This window comes from Carassius auratus, chromosome 41 (genome assembly GCF_003368295.1).
Source record: "Carassius auratus strain Wakin chromosome 41, ASM336829v1, whole genome shotgun sequence".
NCBI lineage: Eukaryota > Metazoa > Chordata > Actinopteri > Cypriniformes > Cyprinidae > Carassius > Carassius auratus.
In genome coordinates, this window is record NC_039283.1 from 4,178,089 (window position 1) to 4,196,383 (window position 18,295).

The 18,295-nt window shown below is 36.0% G+C and overlaps 1 protein-coding gene across 1 annotated transcript; it reads left to right on the forward strand.

Moving 5' to 3' along the window:
• The first annotated feature begins 1,388 nt into the window (after window positions 1–1,388).
• Window positions 1,389–11,702, forward strand: LOC113059837 (cadherin-17-like). Its single transcript, XM_026228462.1, has 19 exons — window positions 1,389–1,491; window positions 3,576–3,638; window positions 4,876–4,971; window positions 5,137–5,274; window positions 5,521–5,659; window positions 5,763–5,921; window positions 6,064–6,222; window positions 7,516–7,715; window positions 7,836–7,964; window positions 8,142–8,286; window positions 8,502–8,717; window positions 8,801–8,877; window positions 8,977–9,168; window positions 9,257–9,501; window positions 9,985–10,115; window positions 10,200–10,418; window positions 10,508–10,618; window positions 10,728–10,844; window positions 10,936–11,702. Exons 2-19 carry the CDS (start codon window positions 3,594–3,596, stop codon window positions 11,022–11,024), a joined length of 2,607 nt encoding a protein of 868 aa, XP_026084247.1. The 5' UTR covers window positions 1,389–1,491; window positions 3,576–3,593; the 3' UTR covers window positions 11,025–11,702.
• Window positions 11,703–18,295: the final 6,593 nt, after the last annotated feature.

The window sequence follows — 18,295 nt, forward strand, 5'->3', positions numbered from 1 at the left end:
CCTTAAAATGTTAATTTTACATAGTTACAATCAATGAAACATATTTTTTAAAAGCTTTATTTCTCCTAGTTGATGTTAATTTCAACATCCGGTGAACAAACTAAAATCGAATCCCACAATTTTGATGTTAACAAAGATTGAATTAATACTGTAACAAACTTTAAATGCTCATTTTCCTAATGGGTCTTTATTATAAAGTGTTACCAAATTTAGATCTCATGATATGTAATATGTTAATATTTATGTATAATGCATTTTATATTTAAAGATATTTCACAGATAAGATACGTTTATTACAGCCTCAGTCCTACTGGTGAATATATGTGTGTAATAGTTCCTGTTATTCAGAAACACTCCTCTTCCTTTCCTTTCAGAGGTGAGAAGGACAAATGAATGACACCTTCATCAGCTGTGTGAATGATTGTGAATGTGTATGTGTTAAAACTGTGTAAGATTGAAGCTATTTAGTCAGCTGTGTTGCCTGTTTGTTTATGAATACTTGCTGCACACATGGAGTGTGTCAGATTGTCAGGTATTGCTCATTTTAAGGCCATTTCCTGCCAGCTCCACTATGCATGAGGCAGCTGGACGACTCATTGAAACTTCAAGTTACACTAACAGAGTTGAAGTGGTACTGAAAATGTGGTCAACTTCAGTATAATAATTCATATCTGTAGCCACAGGTTTCTCTGTTTCAATACTAATGCCTGCACTAAGTAGCACCAATTCCTAATCTTGACCTTTACCCTCTATACTTCTCTCCATTATGCTGATACGGCTGCGTAATAATTAGTCAATGGAAAACCATGGGAACTTCTTGGGTAACTACCACTCAAGGTGCCTTTAACCTTGTGTTCCACAGAAGAAAAAAAGCCCTGCAGGTTTGGAACAGAACAACATGAGGATAAGTAAATAACGTTTATTTTTAGGTGACACTGTTGAATACCTCAGAAGTTCTTGCAGATGTATTCATTTCCAGTATGAGACAAAACTGAGAAACATGGAGCACAACCAAGCCAGAGTCTGTCAAAAGATCAAGGATCAAAGATCGTAGGCTTGTATTACTCAAGATCGCGAGCACACAGCTCTGTGAAGGTGATCTTTAGACTCTCTATGAATGTACAGTGATTTTCATCTGTCACACACACAGCTTGTTTTCTGATTTATTTTCTCTTTTTGTCCAAGCTTCTCCTCAGAATTCTGCTTTGTCCCTTTGTTCCGTATCATAGAAATGATTGACATACGGCCTCTGATTACAAAGGAGGATTTTTGATGCATTTTTGTTGTTTGCCTTTTACACTTGAACACATCTTATATACTATTTCGCCAAACAGTATCATAAGATGCTTTAAATTTACAGTCCACTCCCCTGAGCAGTGAATCAGTAGATAATGATTAGACTCAATAAAGCGGAGTTAAACTTTGACTTAAACAGGAAGCACTTCAAGACTGAAACGCTTAGTCTTTTGAGGAGAGGAGCCCTGCTGACAGGTCTGTGTCTGTTATCCTTTCTTTTACTTCTTCTTAGTTGTCTTCTTTGAGTTTAGGATGATTTTGAAAGGATATGTTGCTAGATAACGATGTAATTTGCATTACAACGTAGCTTTCGAGGCGTACGATTGGTTATGATCTTGTTTGACTTTGCTCAGAGCTTTCAGAAGGGTGTTGACCAGCTTATACGGAAGGGCATTTAAAGGTATCGAAACTTGCTGTAGCATCGTAAACTTATTTATGAGCATATTTGCTCGAGAAACAAATGTATCTGATATTTTTTGGATCTTGCTCTGTCAGAATGTCACCAGAGGTCACGAGCCTAGGCCTTTTGTTCCACTAGAAACTTTTAAAGCCTGTCATTGCATTTTTATATCTTGTTTGAATATCACAGTTTTGATTTAAATCACTTTTAGTTGGAAAAGTCCCAAAATTATGAATGAAAATGGTCACATTTACTTTAGTCTCAGTCTTATAATTGGTTGAGCTGATATTTATAACATAGAACATGAGTATTGATTTCAGCTTGAGCACCAGAACGTCCTGATTCGTTAAATATATTAACACGGATGTATATAATATCAGCCAGTTTATCTGTATATTGGGTCGATCAAGAGTTTTAAAGAGAAGAACTAAAGGATCAGAGGTCACATTAACTTCAATGTCACCTTGTGTCACATCTGTCTCAAGGCGTGTCTGTCTTTCACAATAGATCCCACAGATATAACTGAAATAAAAGTCCAGTATCACTAAAGCACTAAACCTTACAGCTTATTCCAAAATAATATTTCAGCAAAACTGCTGACACAGCTTAATCTACAGACTGCCACCGACACAAGCAGATTTATCTAGAGATCTTTATCTTTTCACACAGATGTGTGTGATCAGATAAACAATCTGTTTACTGGTTATATAGATAAATCTGTTGATAAATCTAGATAAATGGAGCTACACCTGGATACAACTTCCTTTTGATCTGTGATCTGCAACTTTGCTTTCATTTACCATGTGTTTAATAATCGCCCCATGTTGGCTTAAGTGAATGATGCGGCTAAGATATGCTAAACTGAGAAACCAATACTTCTTTGGGTTTTACAAAGCAAAATCTTCAATTGACAAAGCTAATGTTTAATTTGAGAATTAATTGATATTGCATTGTTCATCTAAATCCTGAAATTATCCTGAAAAAGTGTTATACTGTTTCGCTGAATGTATAACAGTTGCTACACTCTCCGAGAAAAAAGGCACAAAACCGTCACTATTATTTATTTTGCATTATATTTTAGATATACTTTTATGTATATAACATTGTATACATATTTTGGTCCCTCCCTCTTCTCAGATGTGTGGATCCACATGTACATAATTATTTAATCTGTATAAAAAGTCTCGGTTTTGTTATATGACTGTGAGTGCAGACATTGTAAAATCTGATAAACTGTCTGATAAAATCTGATAAACACACATGCGCAGAAAGTCAGCGCTGTCTGGCACAAGAGGCGCAGCCCACGCTTGAATGCCAAGTGACCTTTAAATAACCTTTTTACGGGCTGAGATTCATGAAAGAAAAAAAAGAAAAAATACATGTGCACTGTACTGCATGACGAGAGTCATGATGTCACATTCAAATCCAGCTCATGCTCTATTTTTATGCATATGAAATGCACAGAAGGACTGACAAAATACACATTAATTAGAGAGAATAGAGGGAGAAATCAAAAAGGGAATTTCTGTAATGTAGGAAAGGATCTTAACTATTGCTGAAATATTTTTAATGTTTTAAAATATTAGTCACAGCTGACTGAATAGTACGTTTTGCTAATAATCATTGACTGAAGTTTAACATTAAAGAAGCAGATGGCTCTATTTCCTGACTAGGCAGTTTATAATTAGGCTTTTGTCACACCATGTGGCTCCACTTTATGCTCAGTTTGCACAACAGTGGCCATCATGTCAGGGAATAATCATCTAATTAAGTTATTTGTCAAATAAAAATCACTGCTGTAAATTACAATTGCTTTAGCAGTGAGTATAATAAAGGCAATTTTAATAAAAGGCAGTGTTTCACATGTTTTTTCCATCAGGTTTTGTTGCCCGGGACCATGAGAGGTGCACATTTGCTACCCTTGACTTTTCTCGTCAGCATTGTAAGTATGACCTTGTAGTGTCCTTAGGATCTTTTATTCAGTCCATAAATGAGTAACTGTGCGGAAGTCCATTTCTCTGCCCATTTTGTTTCTTTTTGTTTCTGGACCCCCTTGAAAATGAGATGCCACATCTCAAGGGGCTATCCTTTCAATAAATTCAAATTCAGTCAGTAAAAGACCTGAAACACAGTCATAGACCGGATTAGTCGGAAAGTTCCACAGAGATGGGCAAATATTCAGCAACCTTCAAAGTAGATGTGCTGGTATTCAGTAATGCGATATATCACGGTAATGAATATGCACGATATTGTTATCATGGGCACTTTTAAACACTGTGAATAATTATATATTACAAATTAATCAGAATTTGGAATGCATTTTAAGAATACTTTCCCATCAACTGGTAAAAATGCACAACAGGGCTGTATGCTGCTTAAAAGACAAGCATGTGCTCTGATGTAAACAAGCAGGCATGAGAAGCACATGGGGGAACACGTGAGAGACACACTGAATGAAAGCATATTCACTCTCTGACAGCAGATGGCGCTAAACAGCAGAAAATGCAGCCTTTACTCTGGAAACCCCATAAATAAAGAAGCTGCTCTAATTTCTAAAGTGTATTTAAGTAGCCATTCAAGTTTGTGGATTCGCTATTGTGTTCATCACAGCGCCAAATACTTAAATATTTGACTTAATAGGCTATTTATTTGAACACTTTTTACATTTTAATCTGGATTAAAACATACCTAGATTTTGTTTGAAAGTGTTTTGATTCTTTATCGTTTGTTCACACTTTACATTAGGGCTTCATTAGTTAACATTATTAATTCATTAGTTAACATAAACTGCCAATGAAAAATTCTTCTGAACATTCATTCATCTTACGTATTCAATATATAACACATTGCTAAAATCAAAAGTTGCAACTGTGTTATTTAATGAGCTAACATGAACTAAGAGTTGTATTTTTATTTATTTTTTTAACAAAGATGAATAACTTATATGCAAATATAATACCTATTGGTTTTTTATAGTTCTTTTGCCCTTTATTCTGTGTAAAACTTTTAACTTTATATATTTTTCTTTATTGTTTTATTGCATAGTTATTTTTGTTATAAGAAAAAAAATATGAAACTGTTATATGTATTATGAATAAATTTCAATACTGTGATAATGCTGTATAACGATAATACCGTGATAAAATAACGTGAAAAGATCATTTTTCTCTCTCCCTCAGGCTCATGGGATTGGTCTGGAGGACAAAATGGGGCCATTAGGACATCTAGTTTTAGATGTGCCAGAGGCTACACCTGTGCCCTATGCCATTTACAAGGTACCATAGGCTCCGTTTTTGTGCTTTAAGGGTTAGTTTTGATAGACGGGTTAGTTATGAAGACAGACATAATTTTTATTGTTAGAACATCTCCAGTGTGTAGTGTCAGTGATATTTTTGAATGGATCGATTGAAAATATTCTAGAAATGTTTTTCTTTGTTCAGTTTACATCTGCAGTGGAAGGTGTTTCATCATACCATATAAGCGGAGAGACTGAAGGAAAGATCAGTGTCTCTTCAGACGGCTGGCTATTCCTGGAGCAGTTTCTGGAATGGAGCCCTGGGAAAAGCCACCATCTAGATGTAATCCATTATTGCATTATGAAATAATACAAAATCGCTACATTGTTCTTTTCTTGTATGCGAAAAGCACAAAGTCCTGCTCACGTTTCACCATTTTAATCACTGTATTATATAAATTATATAAATGAACAATATATCATATTAATTAAAAAATATGGAGTATAACGTCACACGGCAAGACATATAAAGTTGCAAACAGTATGATGACATTCTATTGACTATTCTTAATGTGATTTTTTTCCTCAGATTGAAGCACGTTCAGCAGATGGTGAAACCCTTGATGGGCCTTATTCAGTTGTGTTGCAAGTCGTAGATGTCAACAACAATCCCCCTGTCTTTGGTGAGAACCAGTATGATGGCCGTGTTAGAGAGCATTCACCTGCAGGTGAGAAACACACACATTATCAAAGGATGCTATAACTTGGTCAAAAAATAAATAAATAAATTAACACGCTATTATTTGTACTTTTCATTTTGTGTGCATGCAGGAGTTCCATTCACGCAGGTGTTTGCTACTGATGCAGATGATCCCAGCACAATAAATGCCCAACTGAGATACAGTATTGTGAACCAAATCCCAAATCCTGGAAAAGTTTTTTACTTTGGCATTAACCCGGATAATGCAGAAATCTTTATAACAGAGGAAGGTACGTCAAAAATACACAGAAAGACCCAAGTGTCCATATGTTATTATTTTACAAGTTAGTTTTGATTATGTTGTTTGTTGAGTGCCAAATCAGTATTTCTTTTTTAAAGAAGATGAAAATTTGTCTTTCTGTTGCTTTGCAGGAGCAGAATTTCTAAAGGCCAGGCCTACTATAAGGTACAGCCAAGATGAGGTCCATGGCAGTCCTCAAGTCCTGAAGAAGAAGTTTGAGGACTACTGTATCCCAAGGAACAACATACCTCTGGAGAACAACCCCTTTTACAAATGCATTGAACGTGCTGGTGAGAACATACAGAAATGCACAGAGTGATCATGTTATTTAAAGCAACTGTATGTAGTTGTGTTTATTTTTGCGACATTGGAGCTCCCTACAGTTAACTGAGTGGAACTTGTAAATATATCACTGTCATAATTACAGAGGATAGCTGTACATATGTTTTTGTTGCTGCCATAAAGCAATCCACACTTCCAGATTTTTGTACCCGTTCACCGAGCTTATACGCAAACACAGAATAGACATTTGGGGGGAAGAGTAGGTCAGGGAGCCATTAGAATAATTTTGAAATTGATATTTAAAGGTAAAAAAAAAAAATCAATACAATTGTTTGAACAATGTTGAAAGCTATATTGGGATAAAAAAAATGTAATGCAACTTTTTTCCTGGGTGTCTGTCTCTCTCCCCTCCATCTGTGATCTTCTTTGAGCAAACGAGAGCATGAGGGAGAACAGAACATGTTATTCAGAATAAGACTGAAATGAACAGCGCTGATTACAGTGCTCTCACAGACACACTCAGAATGTCTATGAATGATCACTTCTCTGATGACATTCACTCTGGTGTGTGGAACGTGCCACAGTCATTAACTGTGCTCAAGCAGTTCAGCCCTCATCAGTGCGGATTACTGTAGTCTCAGAAATCAGGCTGGATTTAACCTAGATTACTTAACCGTTCAGCATCCACATTACCAGCCCAAATCAACCAACATCATGTGACCCACAGAAATCTGCAGGCCTGTCACTTCATTAGTTTGTATATTAGTTTATCAGCTGTCAAACTATTTTGACTGAACCTCACAAATGACCACCCAGTGACTTACATCAAATACTCCTGAACTGACATTGTTTTATTATGGGAGAATCACAGCTGTGCTAATACTCAGATCAATAATAAAGAATGCTTCAAAACACTCCTTAATAAAGCTTTGAAACATTTATAAATCTTTTATTTTAGAGCAGTAGTTCAAATATTAGATTACAATTCCATGTGTTGTATGCTATTTTCAAGAGCTCTGAATCATTTGGAAAGCAATTGGTTCAACTGATTCAGGGTTAGAGCACAACTGCAAGGGTAGTCAACTATTCAATAAACAATAGTTTAATATTAACTACTTCGCAATTATTACCTTAAATTGAGTTACTTGGTCTATATTTCCTTCAGCAAGGCTTTTTTTTCCCAAATGGCTCTAGAACAGAAACATCAGTCTATGAGCAACATGGATCTGTGTGTCATTAATCATTACTTCATTATTTCAGAATCAGTAATAAAAAATGAGTGTTTGTTTTGATATTCACAGAAAGACGAGAAGCGAATCTTCTTCAGGATCCAGACTATGTGCTGATTGTTCGTGCAGAGGATTTAGGAGGTGGAGCTCCGAACGCTTTGAGCAGCACGACACGGGTCAACATAGCTATCATTCAAAATCTCTGGGTCACCCCTGGACCAATCACCCTCAGAGAAAATTTGGAAGGGGAATACCCTATTCATCTTGCCACTGTAAGTGTAGATTTAAAAACAATAATTTTATGTTATGGTAAGCAGTGTCTGTACTTTTCATTTTATTCTTAGAATTTTAAATAATTCATTACATTATTTTATTTATTTATATTGTCATAGGTGCGTGCCAATGATCCCACTGCACTGTACAGGCTGGTACAGAAAGATAGACTTTCCTTCCCCTTCACCATCAATCAAGATGGAGAAATCCATGTTACCACTCCTCTGGATAGAGAACAGAAAGATCTGGTGAATAGGAATGCATGAGAAACTGAACTGAAAGAGAAAAACGACCAATATCATTCTCTAGACTATATTAGGGCCTACAACATATTTCACTCCTTATTACTTATTATATAAATCTGAGTGTTGCATATTAATCCTGACATGTGTGTGTGTGTGTGTGTGTGTGTGTGTGTGTTTTAGTACACATTGGTGGTCATAGCAGAAGATGCTCAGGGTGTTGAGCTGGAAAAACCCATGCAGATTCATGTGCAAGTTGAGGATGAGAATGATAACCCTCCTGTGTGTGAAAAAGCTGTGTTTGAGGTGCAAGAGAATGAGCCCATAGGTAATAATGTGAGACTCTTTATAAACACACACAGTTGTGTTTTCATATTTTAAAGTGACTTTCCAAAGACATAATAATGTTTATACTGATATATAAAACTGTATATTCTATACCCTAAGCCTACTCCTAAACCTAACCCTCACAGTAAACCTTCTTCTGTTTTGCCATTTTCCATCATTTTTGATCTTGAGATTTTTTATTGTATGTTTGTTTAGGTAATCCAATTGGTGTTCTGCCCGCTCATGATAGTGATGAGGAAGGCACACTGAACTCACTTTTAGACTACAGACTCCTGAGCCAGACGCCTCCCAAGCCATTTGGAAACATGTTCACCATCAACCAAAACAATGGCGAAATCAAAGTGGCAAATAAAAACTTCCAAAGGAAAGAAGTGCCTCAGTATGAGCTCACCTTTAGTGTGTCTGACAAAGGTAAAAAAAAAAAAAATAAATAAAAAAATTGAAAATGCCAATTTATGTAGAATGTGGATCTTAACTTTTATACTTGTTTGTAGATTACTCCACGGAATGTAAAGCAATCATCAAGGTCATCGACATCAATAACGAGATCCCTGTCTTCGAGAAAAAAGATGTAGATATTTATTTTACTTCTTACATAAATTACTTTCTTTCTCCCTGTGGATTATGGAATACTAAATCTCTGCTCTGATTCACAATCACCTTGTTGCAGTATGGGACCCACAGTGTTCCTGAACTGGCTGAAGTGGGAACCACTTTGCTCACCATCAAAGCCACAGATGCAGATGACCCAGGAACAGGAAGCTCTAAAGTGGAGTATCTCATCACTGCTGGAGACCCACATAACCTCATCGCCATTGAGGTTAATGAAGCCACTGGAGAGGGCAGAGTCTACATCGCTCGGGTAAAAGACTTTACTCATGGGGAACATGTTGAAATGCAAAAACTGTCTTCATTTCTGTCTAAATTTATTCATTTTTTTTTATCTTTAGCCACTGGATTACGAGCTCCAGAATGTCTTCAACCTTCAGATCGATGCCCGTAATCCCGAGCCTCTGATCGAAGGGGTGAAGTATAATGACAGTGCCACCACATTTGTTGTCATTCTGCTGGTGGACGTGGACGAGCCTCCAGAGTTTGAAGTGGACACTATTGATGTCAATGTTCCAGAAAACATCACAGTTGGAACCGTTATAATGACAGCTGAAGCCAAGGATCCGGAGGGAAAGACTATCAAGTAATACTTTACATTGTGTCTCCTATATAATCAGATAACATGAGATGAGATTGTTACTTCTTGACTTTACTGAAGAGAGAGAGCTTTGTTCCAGCAATTGTTGTAACTTATTAAAGTAATAGAACACATATTGCATTGTGGTGGTTCAGCAAGGATTTTCCTGAAGGAAAGTCTTTTTTTTTTTTTCTTTTTTTTTTTTAGGTTAAGCATTAGCTGGACTAAAATGAATTTGTATTTTTTTGTGCTAAAGAAGCACTTCAAATAAAAAAAATTTCAGGTTTATAAGTGCATTGAGATTCAATGCAAATTCCAAATGATATGACTTGCATAATTACATAAGTGAAACTATTTTAATGCCGAAACATTTACATATACATTTTAGAATGTTTTTAGTGACAACAGCACTCGACTAGAATGAATTCCAAGTTTGTGCAAAGTTGTGCATTTTATGCAATTCCTGGATGTAAATGTTCTGTTTGTCAGGTTTAAGATGGAAGGAGATGAACATAACTGGTTGGAGCTGGATGCTGACTCTGGAGAGCTGAAGACTAAAGCTGCTCTGGACAGAGAGACTGTTGAGCAGATCTCTCTGACAATTATTGCTTATGAGACAGGTGAGTCATAAATCAACAGAGCTCCAATGCATTGACTCACTCCAGGTGAGTGTCATCTGGTCAATCTATTTCTGTTCCTTTCAGAGGGAGACAAGCAGGAGGATGAGATGAAGGTGGATATTCATCTGCTGGATGTGAATGACAACTACCCCAAACTCCAGAAGACAGAGGGCTTCATCTGCGTCCAGGATATGACCCCCTTGACACTCACTGCTGTAGATAAGGATGCCGACCCCTACGGAGAGCCTTTCACCTTCTCCATTAACCGCAAGTCACCCAACTTTGAGATCAAACCTCTGGATGGTGAGCAGATCACAGTAGTCCTTAAAAACTGGCCTACATACAGTCTGACTGTTGTATTTTATTTTATAAATCTGTTTGTGAATCGGCAGGAACCTCAGTGCAGCTGATTTTGAAGAAGAAGCCCCCAAGTGATCTGGACACCACTGTTCCCATCAACATCAAAGACAATGCTGGGATGGGTATCACTCAAAGGTTTGATGGTAAACAATTTTTTCCTCTTTATTTCTTATATAACATTCAACACGCTCAAAGACTTGCATTTCAACGTGGTAGGACATCTAATCTGATATATCTCTTTCTATTTCTTAGTGCGTATATGTAACTGCACTAAATTGGGCTACTGTTACATCGAGCCAGGAGCTCACAGCTGGAAACTGGGCATGAGCGGCACCATCGGCATCCTGGCAGGAATATTCGGCTTCCTCAGTAAGACTGATATGTTTTATTTTGCTCTATTCATATTTAAGAGTAAAAAGAAGCAAACTGAGAGAATGTTGTTGTTTTTTTCCCCTTCCAGTTCTGTTCCTGATCATTGTTTTCTACCGAATCAAGAAGAACGATCAGCAGAGTCCAGCCGCTCCTGAAGAGAGTAAAGCAATACTCTAGAGTCCGGATAACATGCCAACTGCAAACATTATTTGGAACACAAGCCAGGCAAACTGACATCCATGACCCTCAACACACAAAGCCCTTTATTTTGTAAATCAGTTCTGCATTTTTAAAACACACTTTTTATTATCATTTAATATTCATGTTCAAGAATTGCATCTTCTGACAGTTTTAACAGTAACTTATTCACAATGTGGCCTGGCAAATATATTCAATATTTTATATTTAAAAGACTTTTTTTTTTTTTCAGTTTAAAAAAATATATCTGTTGGCTCCCTAGTGTTTAAAGGGAACACAAAGGGTGTTTTCTTGGAATTTCTTGGAATCTTTGTGGAATATTTTTAGTACAAAGTACACAATACAATATGAGTATACAATATGTTGTCATATTTAATATGGATGAAACCTATAAAAAAATGAAATCTTTTATTTATTCCCTATTGTCCAAGAATCAAATAAAATGTGTAAAAAAAAAAACTTTCCATTTGATATTTTTTTGTTTTTAAATGTCTTGTGTAGGTCAAAGGTCAGGTTCTATGAAATGCCCTTCAGTTCTGCAGTGTAATTGCTTCACTGAAGAAGGCATAAAAATCACAGAACGAAAGCATTCTTGGCTATTTGACTTGGAGAAAACTGGAATTGTTCATTCTGTAAATAAACTTCTACTTTGACCCAGATATTGTTTTTTATTATAAAAATTTTTGGAACAAATCCACATTTAAACAAGCTAGTATGTAAACTATATCAATAGTAACAATAATATATAAAACCATAAATAGACTAGCTAACAAGATAACACAGGAAATAGCTTTTAAGCATTAAGGATATTTATTCAAGAGTAAATAATAGTAATGAGTAAAGACTTCATTGGCTTCTTATGTAATTCTTATATAATTGTCTCTCTTGTGTTTCTATAAAGTTTCAGAATAGATCTTGAAAGAGACAATGTTACTATTAAAAAGACACTAACAAACTAGAGATGCCTTAAACTCATTCTGATAAATTATCAGCCTGTATCTCTTCATGTTTATATTACTTCCACATTCATCAGTCTCTAAGCAACGTCCAATGACAAACACACAAAAACAAGAGGAGAGTGCACTCACTGAATAAAAATGTTTGTGTGTGGGGGGTTCTGTGAAATATGTCATGGGGTAATATTAAAAAAAAACATGGTTATGCCTTTTGTTTGATATTAGACAGATCTTGTCCGATGGGGGTTCTGTGTCCATTTTTGGACTCAGACACACACACACTGTGCTACTTGTCTTCTTGCATCCTGATCCTGACAATTAGTTGAGAGAATTGTGTAGAATTGTGTGTTTACATTATTATAACTTGGGGAATTAAGAAAACACAGTGAGATAACATTTTAAAATACACTATTTTTTAAGATTTAAGGACTCAATACAATGTGTATTTTCAATCTTCAGCAAGCCAAAACATCTCAAATTTTGAGCTTCATCCACAAACACTCTTCCTATTTACCCTTTCCATAAAACATTGCTGTATTCATTTTCTGAAAATAATGTTATATACAGTACATAAATACATATATACATAAATGCAACTACTACATTAAACACTTGAAATAATGAAATAACTGCAATCATACTGAGCACTTTAACAGGTGTCTTCCGTGTGAGGGTGACAGTGGGAAAAAGAGTTTGGGATGGACAATCAAATATCATGTGACTTAAAAACAGCACATCATGGTCAACCTTAAGGCCTGCCCTTTTAATTCCCATAGTGCAGCATGTCGTATTTATTTCAGAATAACAAGGAAATGAGTAGAAATGTATTCTTTACATATGGCAACTCTGTACCGTAAATAAAGGGTTAACAGATAACGGTGAGTGACAGTGAAATTCAATTTATTCAATTTACAATAACAATACAATGCAATTTAGGACTAATAACTTTGCTTCTTCCTTAATATGTTACACCACTTGGTTTGCTTTTGTCAGTAGAGACACAAAATCTTCATTCCTTCACTTTCTTTTCCACAAGCTATAGAAAAAGATGATCAGATGGACTGACAGATGAGCATCGGTCCTTTGCTCATGACTAAAAAAATGGATGGATGGATGGATTGGATGAGTGAGTGATAGATTGATCTTTTTCGCCTAGCCATCTGATCAATCCTCAACCTCTGATTCTATCTCTCCCAAACAACACGTGTTGTCATGGTAACAGCCAAAAATCACAGACACAGGAACATGGGAGCTGATCGCTGTTCTTACACCACATGCGTGCATCTTTTAGGCAGTTTAGACCTCTGCCAAAACGTGAACCAAACAAACTGTTATGAGATGCAGAGCCAAGCTAAGAATAATAACATCTTAACAGTGTCGTCCATCTGTAGCCCTGCACTAACACACCAGTAATACACCCCCCCCCCCCACCCCACCCCATCCGCACATGTTCATCCAGAGGCTTACTGAGCGCTCAATGTGCAGCGAGAGCACATGCACACACTTCTTTCATCTGCTTAGAGCAATACAGCCATATGAGCACTCAATTAATGGGGGTATTAAATTAATTTTAGGCCCCAGAATATTTTAATGAAATATTTGCCTCTGCGAGAGAATAGGTGAGTCTGGTAGGTCTAAATAGAAATGTGAAAGCAAGTGCACTGCTTTTTAAAACAAATTTCTGAAAGTGAATACTAGTGTGAATGACTATATACTGCCAAAACTCATCTCCAGTGGGGTCCGACATATAATTTAAACCTGGAAATTAGTTTAATTAGTTTAGATAATGAGTTTACGGATTTTGAAAAATCTAAAACAAAGTGCAGTACGGGTTTGGAAAATTTTCATATTTAAGATTCATTACATAAAAGGTATTTATACATATTAAAGGATGCTGAATCTGCTGTTACAGCTCTATTTACTGCGATAACACAACACAATTAAAGAGCAAACGAAAAAATAAAAAAAGAGTCTATCAGACATCTGACCAACCTTACATTCTAGACGAGGACGTGCATGCACCCAGAGCTGGATTGGGTGGCATATCGGAGTTTGTTCAAAGTCCTTTATTCAGTCTATAGGTTAGTTTGTTTTGCTGCAGTTAAGACCAATATTTATACAGTAAAATAAGCAAGACTCTTTATTTAACGTTAATCGGTCAACTGTCCACGTAAATCAGTCTGCTCCACGTCAATCATCTCAGTCGCCACACATCTACAAACAATTAACACACACCTTAGGCCACGTGCAATACAGATATAAAGTTTATTTATGGATTTTGTTTGAAGCTATAGTGTATTTTATTTGTAAATTTAGTGGTTTTGATACTTCATAGACGTTACCAGCCATTTGCGTTTGTTGCCGATTGGCGCCTCCATGCGGAGAACTGGATAAAACCACGATTAAAACCTCGTTTTTTTTTAAACTTTTGTACTGAATTAATGTTACGAGAATAAGGGCTGTGTCTGCAAACCTTTTGGATATCTTTATTAGTTTTGTATATGCAAACACACCTCTTCCAGATCAAATAATCTGCCAGAGTGACCGAAGACCTTACCCTGCAAGATACTGTAAACCAGTGAGTATTTCATATTAAGTCTCATCTAGAAGAGCGTATATATAATGCCATATGAGAACAAATAAATGCTATTCTTTTTACCATTCATCACAGAATTATGAAATTTGTCATGCTTTCCACATAAAATACTTCTTTAAATAACACACACATACATATATATATATATATATATATATATATATATATATATATATATATTATATATATATATTATATATATATATATTATATGTATATATATATTATATATATATATATTATATATATATATATATATATGTATATGTATGTGTGTGTTATTTAAAGAAGTATTTTATGTGGAATATTTTTGTGGAAAGCATGACAAACATTCATCCAGACCACAAACCTTTCAAATGTATTCTCAGGAGAGTGAACGATCAGGCAGTGGGCATTTGGCAGGAACATTACACTTGTAAGTCAGTCCCATAGGCTACATAACTTCAAAAACACAACCTTTACCAAGAAATTGCAGATATGCATGTCCTGAACCAGCTGAACTCTTGACATTTAGTTTCAGAAATGCCATGTCATGACAGAGCCTTATGATAGACTGACCTACTTACAGTTTGCCAAATCAGAAACTGATCTGACACCATGATGGATTGATCCGTCCCTGAGCCAGCTGCTGTTTTGGCAGAATTCCAAATACACATGAAGTTCAGTGATTCTTACTAAGTAAATGTGCATTCCTAATGAAATGTAGCTTCTGGCAGCAAAAGTCACCTTGATCTGTTAAGGTCCGCTAGACTGGATTGCTCAGTTTAGAAACTGAAAACTTTAGTCTTAATGCATTCATTTAAGCAAAGTACAAGAATTGGACAATATTTACTTAGTTACATTTTTATTAAAACAACATTAACATTTTTATTGTTAAATACATTTGTGACATGCTGCAGAACATTGTTAAATATACTCATTTCAAATTTAACATCCTGCAGCATACATTTCCTTCAAGTATTAAAGGTGGGGTATGAATTTTTTCAAAAATGCTTTAGAAAACGGAGTAGGGCCGAGTATCAAAACAAACTTGTAGCCAATCAGCAGTAATGGGCGTGTCTACCCATGATGCAAAGGAGAAAGCGCTCAGTGCACAGAACAGACATTAGCTGAGCAGAGCGACAACGAAAGATAGATATGGTAGATTTAAAAAATAAATAAATAAAAAAATAAAATTATATATATATATATATATATATATATATATATATATATATATATATATATATATATATATATATATATATATATATATATATATATATATATATATATGAATAGTTCAGATGCAAAAACCTCTAAATGCCATCTGAAATTTGCATCTAAAATTAGGAATTTTTTCAGGCTGCTATATTTATGTTCAGTTATTTCACTTTAATAGCCTGGAAAAGGACCTGCACATTGCCATTGAAGTAAAATGACTCAACCTAAGCATAGGAGCTTGATAAAAATCCTAATTTTAGATGAAAATTTCAGATGGCATTTAGAGGTTTTTGCATCTGAACTCTTCATATATATATATATATATATATATATATATATATATATATATATATATATATATATTAGGGGTGTAACGATACGCGTATTCGTATTGAACCGTTCGGTACGACGCTTTCGGTTCGGTACGCGGTACGCATTATGTATACCGAACGGTTCGTTGGAGTAATTAATTATATTTGAAAAAAAAAAAAAAGAGAGAGAAAGAAATATAATGATATGCGTTCAACAAGGTAGCCCAATAACCCAAACAACGTAACAGGCAACGCCCCTGACACTCCCGAAGAAGAAAAAAACACCATCTTATATGTTTATGTTAGGCTACTCAGTCAGGCGCTCGCTCACTCAGTACGCGCCGAAGGCTCGTTGCAAAATAGCCAATGCGTTTAACAGACTAGAAATGAGAAGATCCTCCAATAACCAACAGGTCTGGTGTTTGGGTGCACTTTGGATTCCCTTTAAGCTATAATGGTGATGGCAAGAGAGTGGTGGATAAATAAACAACGGTATGTCGCATCTGCAACATGACAGGGTACACCAGCGGGATTACAAAAAAAAAAAAAAAAAAAAAAAACAGCGGGAATATCTGGGATATATGCGTCAGTACTATCTGGGAAAAGACGAAAAAAAGGAGAAACATGCACGCAGCAAACTATCCCTGCAGCATTTAGACACTATAGCTTACAGGGAATCCAACCCAAACACCAGACCTGTTGGTTATTTTAGGATCTTATATTTCTGGTCTGTTAAATGCATTAGACATTTTGCAACGAGCCTTCAGCGCGTGCTGAGTGAGCGAGCGCCTTAGGGGCCGTTCACATATCGTGCCTAAAAACGCATGGAAAACGCTAAGCGCGTCTTTCTCCTGAGGCGTCTGTCTTTGCTAAGCAACAATGACGTGCTCTCTCCATGAGACGCGGAAATTTCAGCGAAGGATAAATGGATTTGCAGCTCTAAAAATCGCTTGCAGTAGCTCTGCTACTGAATTTATTTCAAAATTGCAATCCATATACAACTATGATCAGCTGTTCCTTCATCTTGGCTGAGCTCTCAACCTTGTTACGGGAAAGGATGAAGCTGATTGGTTGGTTCTTGTCACATGACCCGCGGTGCGCTTGCGGCATTCTGAAAAGTTGAGATGTTTTTACATTTTGCTGTATCTAAAACGTATCGAACCGAACCGAACCGTGACATCAGTGTATCGTATCGAACCGAACCGTGAATTTTGTGAACCCTTACACCCCTAATATATATATATTACCAAGAGACAACCATCTGAAGTACAACATAAGGCAAGAAGTAGGATCCACGTAAATATCGAATCAGTTTCCAGTACCAGAGAGAACTCAAGGAGTGCGAAGGCCTGCCATTAGACGCTGAAGTTGCTTTGTTTCTTCTCGATAGGTAACATTGGTTTTGCTTTGTTCCACAGAATATATGCTTTTAAAACACACAGTACTACCAAAACACACTTTACTAGTTGATGACATCATAACCTCGGTCTATGTGTGGGGCGGAGCTATTAAAATAGGGGCAAGACCCTTTTGGGGTAGGGGCGTGTTTGTTTTGGTGATTTGAAATATCAACGTTGGCTACCATAAATCACTTACCCCACCATTAGGCAATTGCTTTCCCAATATAAAGCAGTCTGTATTCACATTTCAGCAAGCCTATAATAACTTGATTACAGTATTACTTTTAACACTGTTTGCTGATTGACTATCATTCAAAACATTTCATGTGGTAATCAGCTGTGTTCTTGTGCAAGAGATGAGAACATACTGAAAACAGGCAACAAAGTACAATCAGAGAGTTATGGTTTTAACCTTGTCCAATAACCCTCAGGAAAAGACATTGAACTCAAGTAATCTCCACTCTGTGGCCGGTAATCACTTGAAAAAATACTTGGAAACCAAATGAATTACTTTGGAAACACAATTTACAAAGCAAATTTTTTCAGCTCCACAATTCTCCTCTGTAGTGTAATCATACAGGTGTGTTTGCATCTTATAAGAAGTGTTAGCATTTCAGGTTTGTTGTGTCACTGTCAGAAGGGATATATTTGAGAAAAGAAAGAATGATATGAAAGTAACCATACCAAAATTGTTTTTAAACCTTCAAATGCCCAACTTCTGACTCCATGTACAGGCAAAACAAAGCAGACCAATTTATCAGGACTTTTACAGTAACTAGATGAT